This window comes from Chiloscyllium punctatum, chromosome 44, assembly GCF_047496795.1.
Source record: "Chiloscyllium punctatum isolate Juve2018m chromosome 44, sChiPun1.3, whole genome shotgun sequence".
Lineage (NCBI taxonomy): Eukaryota > Metazoa > Chordata > Chondrichthyes > Orectolobiformes > Hemiscylliidae > Chiloscyllium > Chiloscyllium punctatum.
The window spans coordinates 44,891,308-44,904,714 of NC_092782.1; the positions used below are offsets into that span (position 1 = coordinate 44,891,308).

The window sequence follows — 13,407 nt, forward strand, 5'->3', positions numbered from 1 at the left end:
GCACTTCAGCGGGTTGGTATGGACTTGTTGGGCCGAAGGGCCTGTTTCCACACTGTAAGTAATCTAATCTAAAACTAGGGACATTGCTGGCACATATGCTTTTAAAAATCCAAAGCCCAGGTAAAACTCAGCCTATTGGCAGTGACCCTTTAAGTCACTCCTAATGGTTCTATACATCAACCATCTCAATCCGATAAGTGATTCCCAGTGATCTGAAATATCACACACAACAGTCCTACACCTACTCAGAATAATCCTATACATCCTTCCCAATGATCCTATACCCTATTGTGAGAAACAAAGCCCACTCACTTCAACAATTTCAGTCCGAGACAAGATCTGAATCAGTAGTGCCATTTATTTTACACTTGCAAGTGGGTGTGATGTCACTTTCTCAAGGCAAGGGACATACACACACTAAATTCAATTCATACATAACATTTATATGATTTGACGTCTATTGTTTAACACTGCTCCCTCCCCTGCTTACATCGTCCACTTCCCTAAGACCGGCCCCCATTACCCCTGTTTACCTCTTGCCTTATCCGGCCTTGTCTGTGATAAAATGCTTATTTCTGGTCTCACAAGGCTGTTTGACCTTATCCTGCTATAGGTCATTGTTAGGCATATTCTTTCTTCATCATTATCTACCCCCTTCATCTGTGCCTTTCCCGAGGCCGTTCTGATCCCTATGACCCTTTTAATTGGGGTTTGTTCCTGTGTTTTTGTAAAAGTGGGAAGCACATGTTTATACCTACTGTTTGTACAGGCGTATCTAGCTTAACTTCATCCCCTCACAACATCTTATCTACTTGCCCATAATGTCTACCTTCTGACATACAGTTTTAGCTAATACAAAAACAATTATATATTTCCTCCACATTGTTTCCATTCTTGTTGACTCAGCTCTTGGCTAAAACAATTACCCACTGGTGTGAGTTCACCTCCTTTGTAAAATGGAATTGCAGAAGTAACACTAATCCACCATATCCCACACTATCACTCCTTATTATCATGTCATTGCCAATATCCATATCCAATATCTCCCAGTGATCCTTTACAAGTCCCACATGACTACGTGAACAGACTGTACAAAGTTAAAAATCACACAACACCAGGTTATAGTCCAAAGGGTTTAATTGGAAACACTGGCGTTCGGAGAGCTGCTCATTCATTGATGAAGGAGCGTCGCTCAGAAAGCTAGTGTTACCAAATAAACCTGTTGGACTATAACCTGGTGTTGTGTGATTTTTAAACTTTGTACACCCCAGTCCAACACTGGCATCAAGACTGTACAAAAGCAGATCTAACATCACAGAGACTGTTTTTAAACATTCAGAAACAAGGGAGAAGACTTCCCAGCAGTGTAAACGCAGAGTAATCAACACGGTTAGCTCAGGGGCCGACCCCGAGCACACATGTGATAACACAACTCCCCCCTTCTTGTAGAATCACAGGACCCCCTCGCCCTTCTTTGAAAACCTTTGTTTACAAAAGCCTGCGGGGCTGTTGTAGCTGAGCCTGTTTAAATCTCTCTGTACAAGCACAGACTCACTGCCTGCAATCTTATCCTCATTAAATTCCCTCTAAGCCCGCTCCTTGGGTAGGATTTCTCCTCCGGGCTCCGGACACGTGATGGTCTTAGTGCAATTGGTCAAGGAAATAACCTTAATCATCGAATACTCACGGATGGAATCAGTGCGAGAATAAACCATACACACTTTTAAACATAAACATGTTAAATAATTATTAAAATCTCGGACCATCGCTTACTTCTACTGAATCTAATTAAAAGCAAAAGGAACAGGAATCCCCGAAGCCAGAATGTCAGGGTAAGAGAATATTTATATGTATGGATTTAATGTTAAAGATCATAACTGTATAAACCTATTCATTATTTTTGTCTGAAGATTAATGTGAAAGCTACAAGCATTATTGATTTCGCTTCAATTGAAGTTAGCTCTGATACGTTGGTATCTGTATCTTGGAAATTTCAGAACTCCCATCCACTCACAATGGTGATTCTATCCTTGTCATTTCTTGTCTACATTTGCCAGAGGAAACAACTAAAAAATATACAAAAAGTACGGGAAACCCATGAAGGTGTCAATATTTACGGGGGGGATCTCAGATGTATTTATGAGGTCTTGGCGGGACGGGGTGGGGGAAAGAGTCTCAGGAGCATGTCAGTATTTACGGGACGGGGGCCACACGAGTCTGTCTGCATTTTCGTGGGCTCCCAGGAGTATGTCAATATTTACAAGGGGTCTGACGAGTATTTAGAGACCCCAGATGCATGACAGTATTTGCAAGGGGTCTCAGACGTATATAAATATTTACGGGGGGTGTCTCAAGGTAATGTCAGTATTTGCAGAAGGTCCTGGGAGTATGTCAGTATTTAAATGGAGATCCTAGGAGTATGTCAATGTTTACAGGAAATCCCGGGAGTATGTCGGTATTTTACATGGAGTCTCCAGAGAGTGTCAGCATTTACAGGGTATGTCAGGTGACACAGGGTGTCATGAGCATGTCTGCACTTGTACAGGGTCCTAGGTATGAGTATTCACGGGAAATCCAGGGATTGTTTGAGTATTCACAGGGAATCCTAGGATTGTATTTGTTATCACAGGGAATCCCAGGATTATGTGAGTATTCACAGAGAATTCTGAGATTGTATTAGTTATCATAGGGAATGCTGAGGTTGTGAGAGCATTCACAGGCAATCTGGCACCTGACTGTATATATTATGTAAGGTGGTGCTGTGTCCAATGGAAGAAGCCATACGTTGCTCCAGAGGCATTTCTGTAAATATGGAGTCTGCACTCATGTCCCATTGTTTAGATTTTCTTTCTGACCCTAATACAGAGTCGGCAGCTGCGCCTGACTGAGCAGGACAGTGAAGTTTTAAAGGAACAGGTTTCTGCCACATAGAGAGAATTTTAGTACTCACTCTAGGTATGTGTCAAATCAGATGGTTAGTATATGCAGCATATTCTTTCATGTAGACTGTAAAATGATTCATGTAGAAATGCACAGGCATTACATAGAAATAGGCCATTCAATTTCTCCAGTCCATGTTGGCATCCTCCTCCACAACTTGAAAGTCTATGACCTAGCAGCTACTGAAATGGAGTTGTCCACCACCCTGACCACTTTCCCTGACCATCCAGCCTACCTGTTCAGCTTGACAGCCCACACACACTGTCCATTCTGACCATCCACATTAACTGCCCCCTCTGACTGCCCACACTCACTGCTCATACTTACTGAAATTCCACAAACACTGCCCACTCTGACTGGCTGCCCAGTTCCACACCCAATGTGGAACCAGCTGTGTAAGATATTGGACATATGGAGGTTTGATATGAGACTTGCAGTGTGCCATTATACAGTTACTTTTTTTTACTCATTTGTGGGCTTTGGGCATTGCTAGCTGGTCAGCATTTATTGCCCATCCCTAATTGCCCTTGAGAAGGTGGTGATGAGCTGCCTTCTTGAAGTGTTGCATTCCACCTGCTGTGGGTTGACCCATTAGGGATTGAATTCCAAGATTTTGACCCAGACACAGTGAAGGAATGGCGATTCAATTCCAGGTCAAGATGGTGAATGGCTTAGAGGGGAACTTGAAGATCATGGTGTTCCCATATATCTGCTGACCGTGTCCTTCTAGATGGAAGTAGTCGTGGGTTTGGAAGGTGCTATCTGAGGGTCTTTGGTGAATTTCTGCAGTGAATCTTGTAGATAACATTTACTGCTACTACTGAGTGTCAGTGATGTGGAGTGGATGCTTGTGAATATAATGCCAATGAAGTGGGTTGGATAGCATCCTGGATAGTGTTGAGCTTCTTGAGAATTGTTGGAGCTGCACTCATCCAGTCAAATGGAGAATATTCCATTACATCATGATTTCTGCTGTGTAGATGGTGAACAGGCTTTGGGAAGTCAGGAGGTGAGTTAATCACTGCAGTATTGCTAGCCTCTGACCTACTGTTGTAGCTACTGTGTTTATGTAGTGAGTCAAGCTGAGTTTCTGTCAGTGATAACCCCCAGGATGTTGATAGTGGGGGATTCAGTGATGCTAACATCAATGAATGTGAATGGGCAATGGTAAGATTGTCTCGTATTAGCGATGGTCATAGCCTGGCATTTGTGTGACACAAATTGTTTCTTATTGTTGGAGTGTTGGAGAGAGATTATCTCTATATATAGTTCAAAGACATGCAGGTTACATGGATTGGCCATGCTAAATTACCCCATAGTATCTAGGGATGTGTAGGTTGGGTGGATTAGCCATTGGAAATGCGGGATTATGGGGATTGGGTGGGAGCTGAATCTGGAAGGGATGCCCTTCAGAGGGCAGATTTGAAGGGCTGAATGGCCCCTTTCCACACAATAGAGATTCTTTATAACCTGTATAAAAGGGTAGCCATGTCCAAAAAAAATGTAAATTAGTAAAGTGAAAACAAATTAGGTGTTTAAACAGGGGATCGGAAGCTAACATTTTGTTTGCAGGCCTCAGAGCAAGAACAAAACCTCAGATTTAAAAACAAATCACTTCAAATTCTTTCTTAACAGATTAAAGGGCTCACACTCAACTTTGGCAACAGTTCTGGGAAGCAAGTAAGGAGGGGTCAGCCCAGTCCCCACGACATGGACAGGAACACTATGTTAAAGACTCACACGCTGATTGTAAGCTTGCTACTCACCAGGTTTATACCGGTCTCCATGGAAGGTAACAGCTATTTTTTCATTTCCACAAGAGTTTCCTTCATAAGACCAGAAAAAAAGAATTAAAGAACCCATATGTATGTCATTGCCTTTCATAAATTCAGGACATCCCAAAGGATCTTGTAGACAGCTAAGTGCCTTTTGGAATTATTCATTTATAATGTAGAACAAGCAGATTATAATTTGTGCACAGGAAGATTCCACCAACAGCAATATGATAATGGCAATGACCAAATTATTTGTTTTAAGTGATACTGTATTTCAAATAATAACACTATCTTTCCTGGGAAGGTAGATTCACCCATTTGAAAATCAGGTCCTCTGCTGTTTCAGCCACTCTCTTAGTACTGCATTGCATGGCTCTGCCTTCATTCCTCATACACTAATTTCTCCGGAATGTCTGTCTGCTCTCTCAGGTGAATGTAAAAGATCCAACAGCACTATTTCAAAGATGAGCAAAGAGGTTTGTGAAATCTGTGCAGAAATTGGTAATTACAGTTTCCCAAATAACAAGTTATTTCATTGCAACTAAGTATCACACAGTCTGTAAAATACTGCTGCAGTATTGAGGTTGTGAGAGGTTATTAAGCTAATTAGCCTGGAGTCACCGTGCTTTTGATATGTTTCCTGTTTAGGTAAAGGTGTTTTATTTCACATTGGCTGTTGTTCCAATCTTAGGCACTTATCCCAAATCTAAGGGTTCCTAGAATATTACTACCAGTACCTATACTATCTCTGTATCTACTTACTTTTAAATCCCCAGGATGCTACCTATCGGTCTATGGTACCTATTGGCCTTTAGCCTCATCAGTTTCCCCAGCACTTTTCTCTCAGATAGTTATTTTGTTTATTTCCTCTCCCATTTTTCCCTTTGTTTATTGAGTATTTTTAGACTGTAATTAGAATCTTCTCCTTTGAAGACTGATGCAAAGTATATTTTGAACTCCTGTGCCATTTCCTGGTTCTCCATTATTATTTACTTAATCTCATTCTGCAAGGGCCCTAAGTTCACTTTCGCCTTTCTTTTGTTTTACAAACTTAAATAAGTTCTTGCTGTCTATTTTAATATTACTTGTTGGTTAACCTTAAAGTTTATTTTCTGTCTTTTTGTTTAGTCATCTTTTGTTCGTTTTTAAAACTTTGTAAATCCTCTGGACTAATATTTGCCTCATCATCTGATTTTTCTTTCAATTTTATTCTATCCTTAACTTCATTAGTTTACTGTGGTTGGGGTTTATCCCCTTCCTAGAATCCTTCTTTGAAATTGGTATATATTTTTGTTGTGGGTCATGAACTATTTTCTTAAACATCTGTTGTTATTCCTCAAACATGTTTTGCAAAACTCCTTTCCCAGTCTATTTCAGGTAACTTTGCCTTCATTCCTTCATAACAACTCTGATTTAAGTTTAGCACAGTTGTAACCCAACCAAGTTAATTACTTTCCGACTGAATGGTAAATTCTACCACGTTATGGTCACTGTTTTCTTAGGGGATTTATTGCTCTCAGATCATTTAGCAAACCTGTCTTGTTATACATTGCCAGATCTCAAAAAGCCTGATGCCTGAATGACATATAGTTCTAAGAATTCATCCTCATGGCTATCTCTGCCAATTTGATATTTCCAATCTACGCAAAGATTAAAAATCACCCATACAAAAAAAAATCTAAAGAATGGCAGGTAGCGACATACATGGAAACAGACACTGCAGTCCAAACTCGTCCATGCCGACCAGATATCCTAACCTAATCTAGTCCCATTTGCCAGCACTTGGTCCATATCCCTCTAAACCCTTCCTATTCATATACACATCCAGATGCCTTTTAACTATTGTAATTGTATCAGAAAAAAGAACAGAAATTGCTGGGAAAATGCAGCATCCGTGTACATAAAGCAGAGTTAACATCTTGGGTCCCATTCTGAAGAAGGGTCACAGGACCCTTTGTTTTCTATCATTTTTCCCTATTTGACACTGTTGTTTTACAATATTTGTTTACTCTGTCCTTACCTGACCCACCCTGGGTCTAGTTGACCAAATAGCTGTCTGTCAGTGCTACCATATGCTTTTGCTTTGCAAGTCTGCGTTTCCTCTCTGCCAAACTTTCCTGAACCCTCCAATTAGTTTATTCAATATACCAGGACACTGGTCCCAGGATGGTTCAAATGAAGCCCATACAAAAGGAACAGCTGCCTTCTACCCAATACTGCTGCCAGTGCTCATGGACGAACACCCATGCCACACACACCAATTTTTGAGCTATGCATTTAAGCCATGCTCTTTCAATTAGCTTCTCTTTCAACAGAGAAACTTGAAAGGGTTCAAAAAAGATTTACAAGGATGTTGCCAGGTTTGGAGGATTTGAGCTATATGGAGAGGCTGAACAGGCTGGGGCTGTTTTCCCTGGAGCGTTGGAGGCTGAGGGGTGACCTTATAGAGGTTTACAAAACTATGAGTGGCAGGAACAGGGTAAATAGGCAAAGTCTTTTCCCTGGGGTGGGGGAGTCCAGAACTAGAGGGCATAGGTTTAGGGTGAGAGGGGAAAGATATAAAAGAGACCTAAGGGGCAACTTTTTCACGCAGAGGGTGGTACGTGTATGGAATGAGCTGCCAGAGGATGTGGTGGAGGCTGGTACAATTGCAACATTTAAGAGGCATTTGGATGTGTATATGAATAGGAAAGGTTTGGAGGGATATGGGCCGGGTGCTGGCAGATGGGACTAGATTGGGTTGGGATATCTGGTCGGCATGGACGAGTTGGACCAAAGGGTCTATTTCCATGCTGTATATTTCTATGACTCCATGGCTCTATGAGAACCTTTTCTCTCGTCCTAATGAATGTCATTGGTGACAACATGAATGACAACTGGATTCCTCCCCTCCCATTCCAAGTTTCTCTCCAGCCCTGAGGAGAAGCCCTTAACCCTGGCACCAATGCAGCCTTGGGACTTGTGCTCATGGCTGCACAGGACATTACCTCAGCCCTTAATTGTACTGTCCCCTATGACTACTGCATTCCTATTTCCTCCCCCATGCCTTGGTCAGTTTGCTTACATTTCCCTGCTGTCCCCACCCTTGTTCATGCAGCTTGTATGAACCTCATAATTGTTGAAAAATTACAGAGGCCAAAGCTCTCGAATTGCCACTCCCCACCCTCCATGGAGTCACTATATCTACCTCACCTGCAGTCACACCCTTGTGTCCTCAAACACAAACCACATTTGAATTTAAATGATTTAGTATGAGGGGTGTGGCCACCTCAAACAGTAAAATGTCCAGGTACCTTTCCCTCGCCCTGATGTGATGCAACGTCTGCTTGCAGACTCTCCCTCAATTCCGATCTAAAGTTCCTCAAGCTGTAGATACCAACTACAGATGTGTTCTCTCTGGATCACCATCCAGCAGCTCCCATATACAGCAGCAGCAACAACCTATCTCATCATTACTATATATATTTTACTTCATTTAATTCATTAATCATTGTAGAAACCCTGCTCCCTTACAGTTTATTATAATTAACTTTCATGTCTAAAAACACCAGAGCCAATCTTACAGTGGAAAGAGAAGTAAAAAATTAAAGACCCAATACAAATTGAATATCTTAATTTGGCTTAAAAGATTTAAAATATTCATCAATCTTACTCACCAATCAACTGCCATTCCTTCACCCATATCTTGTTGTGCTTCGCAATGTTAATCCACTGCTGGTCAGCCTCTCAATCTGTGCTTCATATCCTCTCCCATTTACCTCTCGATCTGGAGACTTTATTTCTTGCAGTGAACCTTGACTTCAAGCACATCTTTCTTCCTCTACACTGAATTTCCACTTTGAACCAAATTTCCAGATATGCTCACTCAACCTTTATCTCAATAAGACAAAGTCTCCCTCTCACTGACAATGCATCCTCAATGACCGTGCAGTGTAAAACAAAGCCCTTTCTAGTATGGAGCTGCACTAAGTCACTTTGTAGATATAGTAATCAGTCCCTCAATTATACAAGGGATTTCATCTGCTTGAATGATATCTGCCACAAGACTCCACCTCCTCCAAGACTTCTGGTTCCCTTGCCCTCAACACCTCATCTTCACCATGGACATTCAGTCCCTTTACACCTCCATCTGCCATGACCAGGGCCTCTAAGCCCTCTGTTTCTTCCACTCCCGATGTCTCCACCAATACCCTTCCAACTGACACTCTCATTTGTTTGGCTGAACTGGTCCTCACCCTCAACAATTTTTCCTTCAAATCCTCCCACTTCGTCCAGATGAATGGGGTAGCCATGGGCATCCGCATGGGGTCACCCCATGCTCCCAAGAGGAGATTGAACAGTTCATCAACTTCACCAATACATTCCATCCCGACCTTAAATTCACCTGGATCATCTCTGACACCTCCCTCTCCTTCCTGCACCTCTTTATCCCCTTCAACGGTGACCAACTTAACACTGACATTTTCTACAAACCCACCGACTCCCACAGTTACCTGGATTACACCTCCTCCCACTCTGCCTCCTGCAAAAATGCTATCCCTTACTCCCAATTCCTCCACCTCCACTGCATCTGCTCCCAGGAGGACCAGTTCCACCACAGAACACACCAGATGGCCTCCTTCTTTAAAGAGCGTAATTTCCCCTCCCACATGGTTGATGATGCCCTCCTACGCATCTCATCCATGTTCTGCACCACTGCCCTCGAACCCCACCTGTCCAACCGCAACAAGGACAGAATCCCCCTGGTCCTCACCTTCCACCCCACCAACCTCCCATATACATTGCATCATTCTCCGCCATTTCCACCGCCTACAAACAGACCCCACTACCAGAAATATATTTCCCACCGCACCCATCCGCTTTCCATACAGACCATTCCCTCTGCAACAACCTGGTCAGGTCCACACCCCCAACAACCCACCCTTCCCTCCTGGCACCTTCCCCTGCCACCGCAGGAATTGCAAAACCTGCACCCATACTTCCCTCCTCACCTCGATCCAAGGCCTCAAAGGAGCCTTCCACATCCATCAAAGTTTCAGCTGCACTTCCACACGTCATTTACTGTATCCACTCCTCCCAATGCAGTCTCTTCTATGTTGGGGAGACAGGACACCTACACGCAGACCGCTTCAGAGAACATCTCCGGGACACGCACACCAATCAACCCCACTGTCCCGTGGCTAAACATTTCAACTCCCCCTCCCACTGTGCCAAGGACATGCAGGTCCTGGGCCTCCTCCATCGCCACTCCCTTACCACCCAACGCCTGGAGGAAGAACACCTCGTCTTCCGCCTTGGGGCCCTTCAACCCCATGGCATCAATGTCATCTACACCTTTCCTCATTTCCCCTACGCCCACCTTACCCCAGTTCCAATCTTCCAGCTCAACACCACCCTCATGACCTGTCCCACCTGTCTATCCTTCTTCCCACCTATCCGCTCCATCCTCCTCTCCAACCTATCATCTTAACCCCCACCTCCATCCACCTATTGCACTCTCAGCTACCTTGCCCCCAGCCCCACTCCCTCTCATTTATCTCTCCACCCGCTGAGGCTCCCAGCCTCATTCCTGATGAAGGGCTTTTGCCTGAAATGTCGATTTTCCTGATCCTCAGATGCTGCCTGTCCTGAACTGCTGCGCTTTTCCAGCACCACTCTAACCTTGACTCTGATCTCCAGCATCTGCAGTCCTCACTTTCGCCTGATATCTGCCATAATCAGCTCCAAAGAAGGAAGCATATGTCACATACAGCGCATTTAAAACAGTGGGCCAATCAAAAGTGCATAGTGTGTAGAGGGTGCTTAAATAAAGAAATTAAGAGGACAAAGAGGGGCCACAAAATATGGCAGAGAGGATTAAGGAAAATCCCAAGGCATTTTAAGAGGATTACCATGGAAAGACTGGAGCCTGTAAGAGACCAAAGCGGCAATCTGTGCATGGAGCCAGAGGATGTGGATGAGGTGTAAAATGAATAGTTCTCAGTATTCACAGAGAAGAAGAACATTGCAGCTAGAGATTTCATTGTTGGGATTTTGAGATTTTGGAATATGTTAAGATTAATAAGGAGGAAGTATGAGATGTTTCGGTGGGCACAAGTGCATAAACCCCCAGGGTCTGATGGGATATCACCCAGGCTATTATGGGAGGCAAGGAAGGAGATTGCTGGGGCCCTGGTGGAGATATTTAATACTTTATTGGCCACCGGTGAAGTGCCAGATGACTGGAGGATAGCTAATCAGCAGAAGGGCAACAGGGATAGGCCAGGTAATTATAGATCTGTTAGTCTGATGTCAGTAGTAGGGGAATTATTGGAAAAAGTTCTGAGGGACAGGATTAATCATTACACGGAAAGGCAGGGATTGATCAGGGATGGTCAGCATGGATTTATTAGAGAGACGTCCCACCTGGCTAACTTAATTGAGAGTTTTGAAAAGGTGACTAAATGTATTTGATGCGAGTCGTGCATTTAATGTTGTTTACATGGACTTCAGTATGACCTTTGACAAGGTCCCACATGGAAGGTTAGTCCAAAAGGTAAGAGCCCATGGGATCCCAGGCTAGTTGGCACATTGGATTCAAACTTGGCTTGCAAACAGGAGGCAAAGGGTGATAGTAGAGGATGTTTTTGTGATTGGAAATCTGTGACCAGTGGTGTATCACAGGGGTCAGTGCTGGGACCCTTGCTGTCTGTTATGTACATTAATGACATGGATGTGAATGTAGATGGTACAATTAGGAAGCTTGCAGATGACACAAAAAATGTTCTGAATCGTGAGGAGATGGTCTCAGGCTGCAGTCTGAGGTATACAAAATTGTGAGAGGCATAGCCTGGGTGGATTGTGAGAGTGTTTCTCCACGGCAGACATGTCTAAGACTAGAGGGTATAAGTTTAAGGTGAAGAGTAAGTGGTTTAGAGGAGATCTGAGGAAAAATACTTTTCACCTCAAGGGGATAGAAATATAGAATGTGCTGCCTGAGAGAATAGTGGAGGGAGGTGCTCTTGTAAGATTTAAAAACCATTTGGATGAGCACTGAAAATGACAGGGCAGTGATTAGATTACTTACAGTGTGGAAACAGGCCCTTCGGCCCAACATGTTCACACCGCCCCGCCGAAGCGCAACCCACCCATACCCCTACATTTACCCCTTACCTAACACTACGGGCAATTTAGCATGGCCAATTCACCTGACCTGCACATCTTTGGACTGTGGGAGGAAACCGGAGCACCCGGAGGAAACCCACGCAGACACGGGGAGAACATGCAAACTCCACACAGTCAGTCGCCTGAGGCGGGAAATGAACCCGGGTCTCTGGCGCTGTGAGGTAGCAGTGCTAACCACTGTGCCACCGTGCCGCCCACGGTGGATCGACCAAGTGCAGGTATATAGGATTAGTGTAGTTTGGTGTTTACTGGTTGGCATAGACATGTTAGGCCAAGGGTTTGTTTCTGTGCTGCATGAGTCTATGACTCTATGACATTCTTCTGAATCTTTCCATGGTCAAAGTGTGGTCAGTGGTATGTATGAAACTCTCTTTCCATTGCTGCGAGTATAAATCTTCAGCAAAATGACTTCAGACCAACTCCTCCTCTCCCTGGACCACAAAGAACCCTTTTTAAAAAGTTGATACCTACAACCGTAGACCCGTTCTTTTCCTTAATGTGGTAAACACAATGACTGCAGATGCTGGAAACCAGATTCTGGATTAGTGGTGCTGGAAGAGCACAGCAGTTCAGGCAGCATCCAAGTAGCTTCGAAATCCTTTTCCTTAATGTGCTTTCCCAGATATTTGATAACGGAATAAATGATTTCCATTACCTGAGAGGATTGCAGCATGCAGTTTGTTACACCTCACTGGAACAGTACAATAGAAATCCAGCTTCACTATTTCCAGAGTCATTAAAACAGTTGAAGATTTTATTAAGTATGCACAGCTCCTCAATTTACCTGACTTCTAGACCAAAGTTGATAGAAAGCGTGGACCGAGTTTCTGTACTGAACAAGAATCATAATTTATGACAAGTAATTCGAGCCTTTATACAGGTAAAGTTATAAACTGTCAGCATATAATACTATTAATTAAATTCTAATGCCCCATACACTCCCCTTTACACACCCACAGACATGTGGCAGAGATAAACCTGGAAGTACAGTTCAATGATCTTTGTTCCTAGGTTTTGTTGCTGAGATGATCGTTGTGATTTTACTCCTGGCCAGCGCACTGCTTCAGTTGGCTTTCTCCAAATGCTTCCACTTACAAGTGAGAGGCACAAGGTGGCGGGTTCATTTATAAAAAATGAACTTATACGGCATCAATGTGGACTTCACCAGTTTCCTAATATCCCCTTCCCCCACCTAACCCAGTCCCAACCTTCCAACTCGGCACTGCCCTCATGACCTGTATTCCTGTCCATCTTCCTTCCCACCTATGCGCTCCATCCTCCTCTCCAACCTATAACCATTACCCCCACCTCCATGTATCTATCGCAGTCTCAGCTATCTTCCCCCTGCCCTACCCCCACTCCCATTTAACTCTACACCCCCTCGGCCCACAAGTCTCATTCCTGATGAAGGGCTCTTGCCCGCAACGTCGATTCTCCTGTTCCTCGGATGCAGCCTGACCGGCTGTACCTTTCCAGCACCACACTTTCAACACTTGTAAAAAGTGTCTGATTTATCAGTTAAAAGTCA

General features: G+C 43.7%; 1 protein-coding gene across 3 annotated transcripts in view; it reads left to right on the top strand.

The window, feature by feature from the left end:
• Positions 1-1,282: 1,282 nt before the first annotated feature.
• Positions 1,283-13,407, top strand: part of cdhr5-rs (cadherin-related family member 5, related sequence) — a 57,581-nt gene continuing 45,456 nt past the window's right edge. For 2 of the 3 annotated variants that reach the window (XM_072562800.1, XM_072562801.1), the window contains exons 1-2: positions 1,284-1,832; positions 4,576-4,732. In XM_072562800.1, the coding sequence (XP_072418901.1) occupies positions 4,651-4,732 (82 nt within the window). In that variant the 5' untranslated portion in view covers positions 1,284-1,832; positions 4,576-4,650. Of the gene's footprint in view, positions 1,833-4,575; positions 4,733-13,407 lie in introns of all 3 variants that reach the window. The other variant, XM_072562802.1, reaches the window with a different exon arrangement.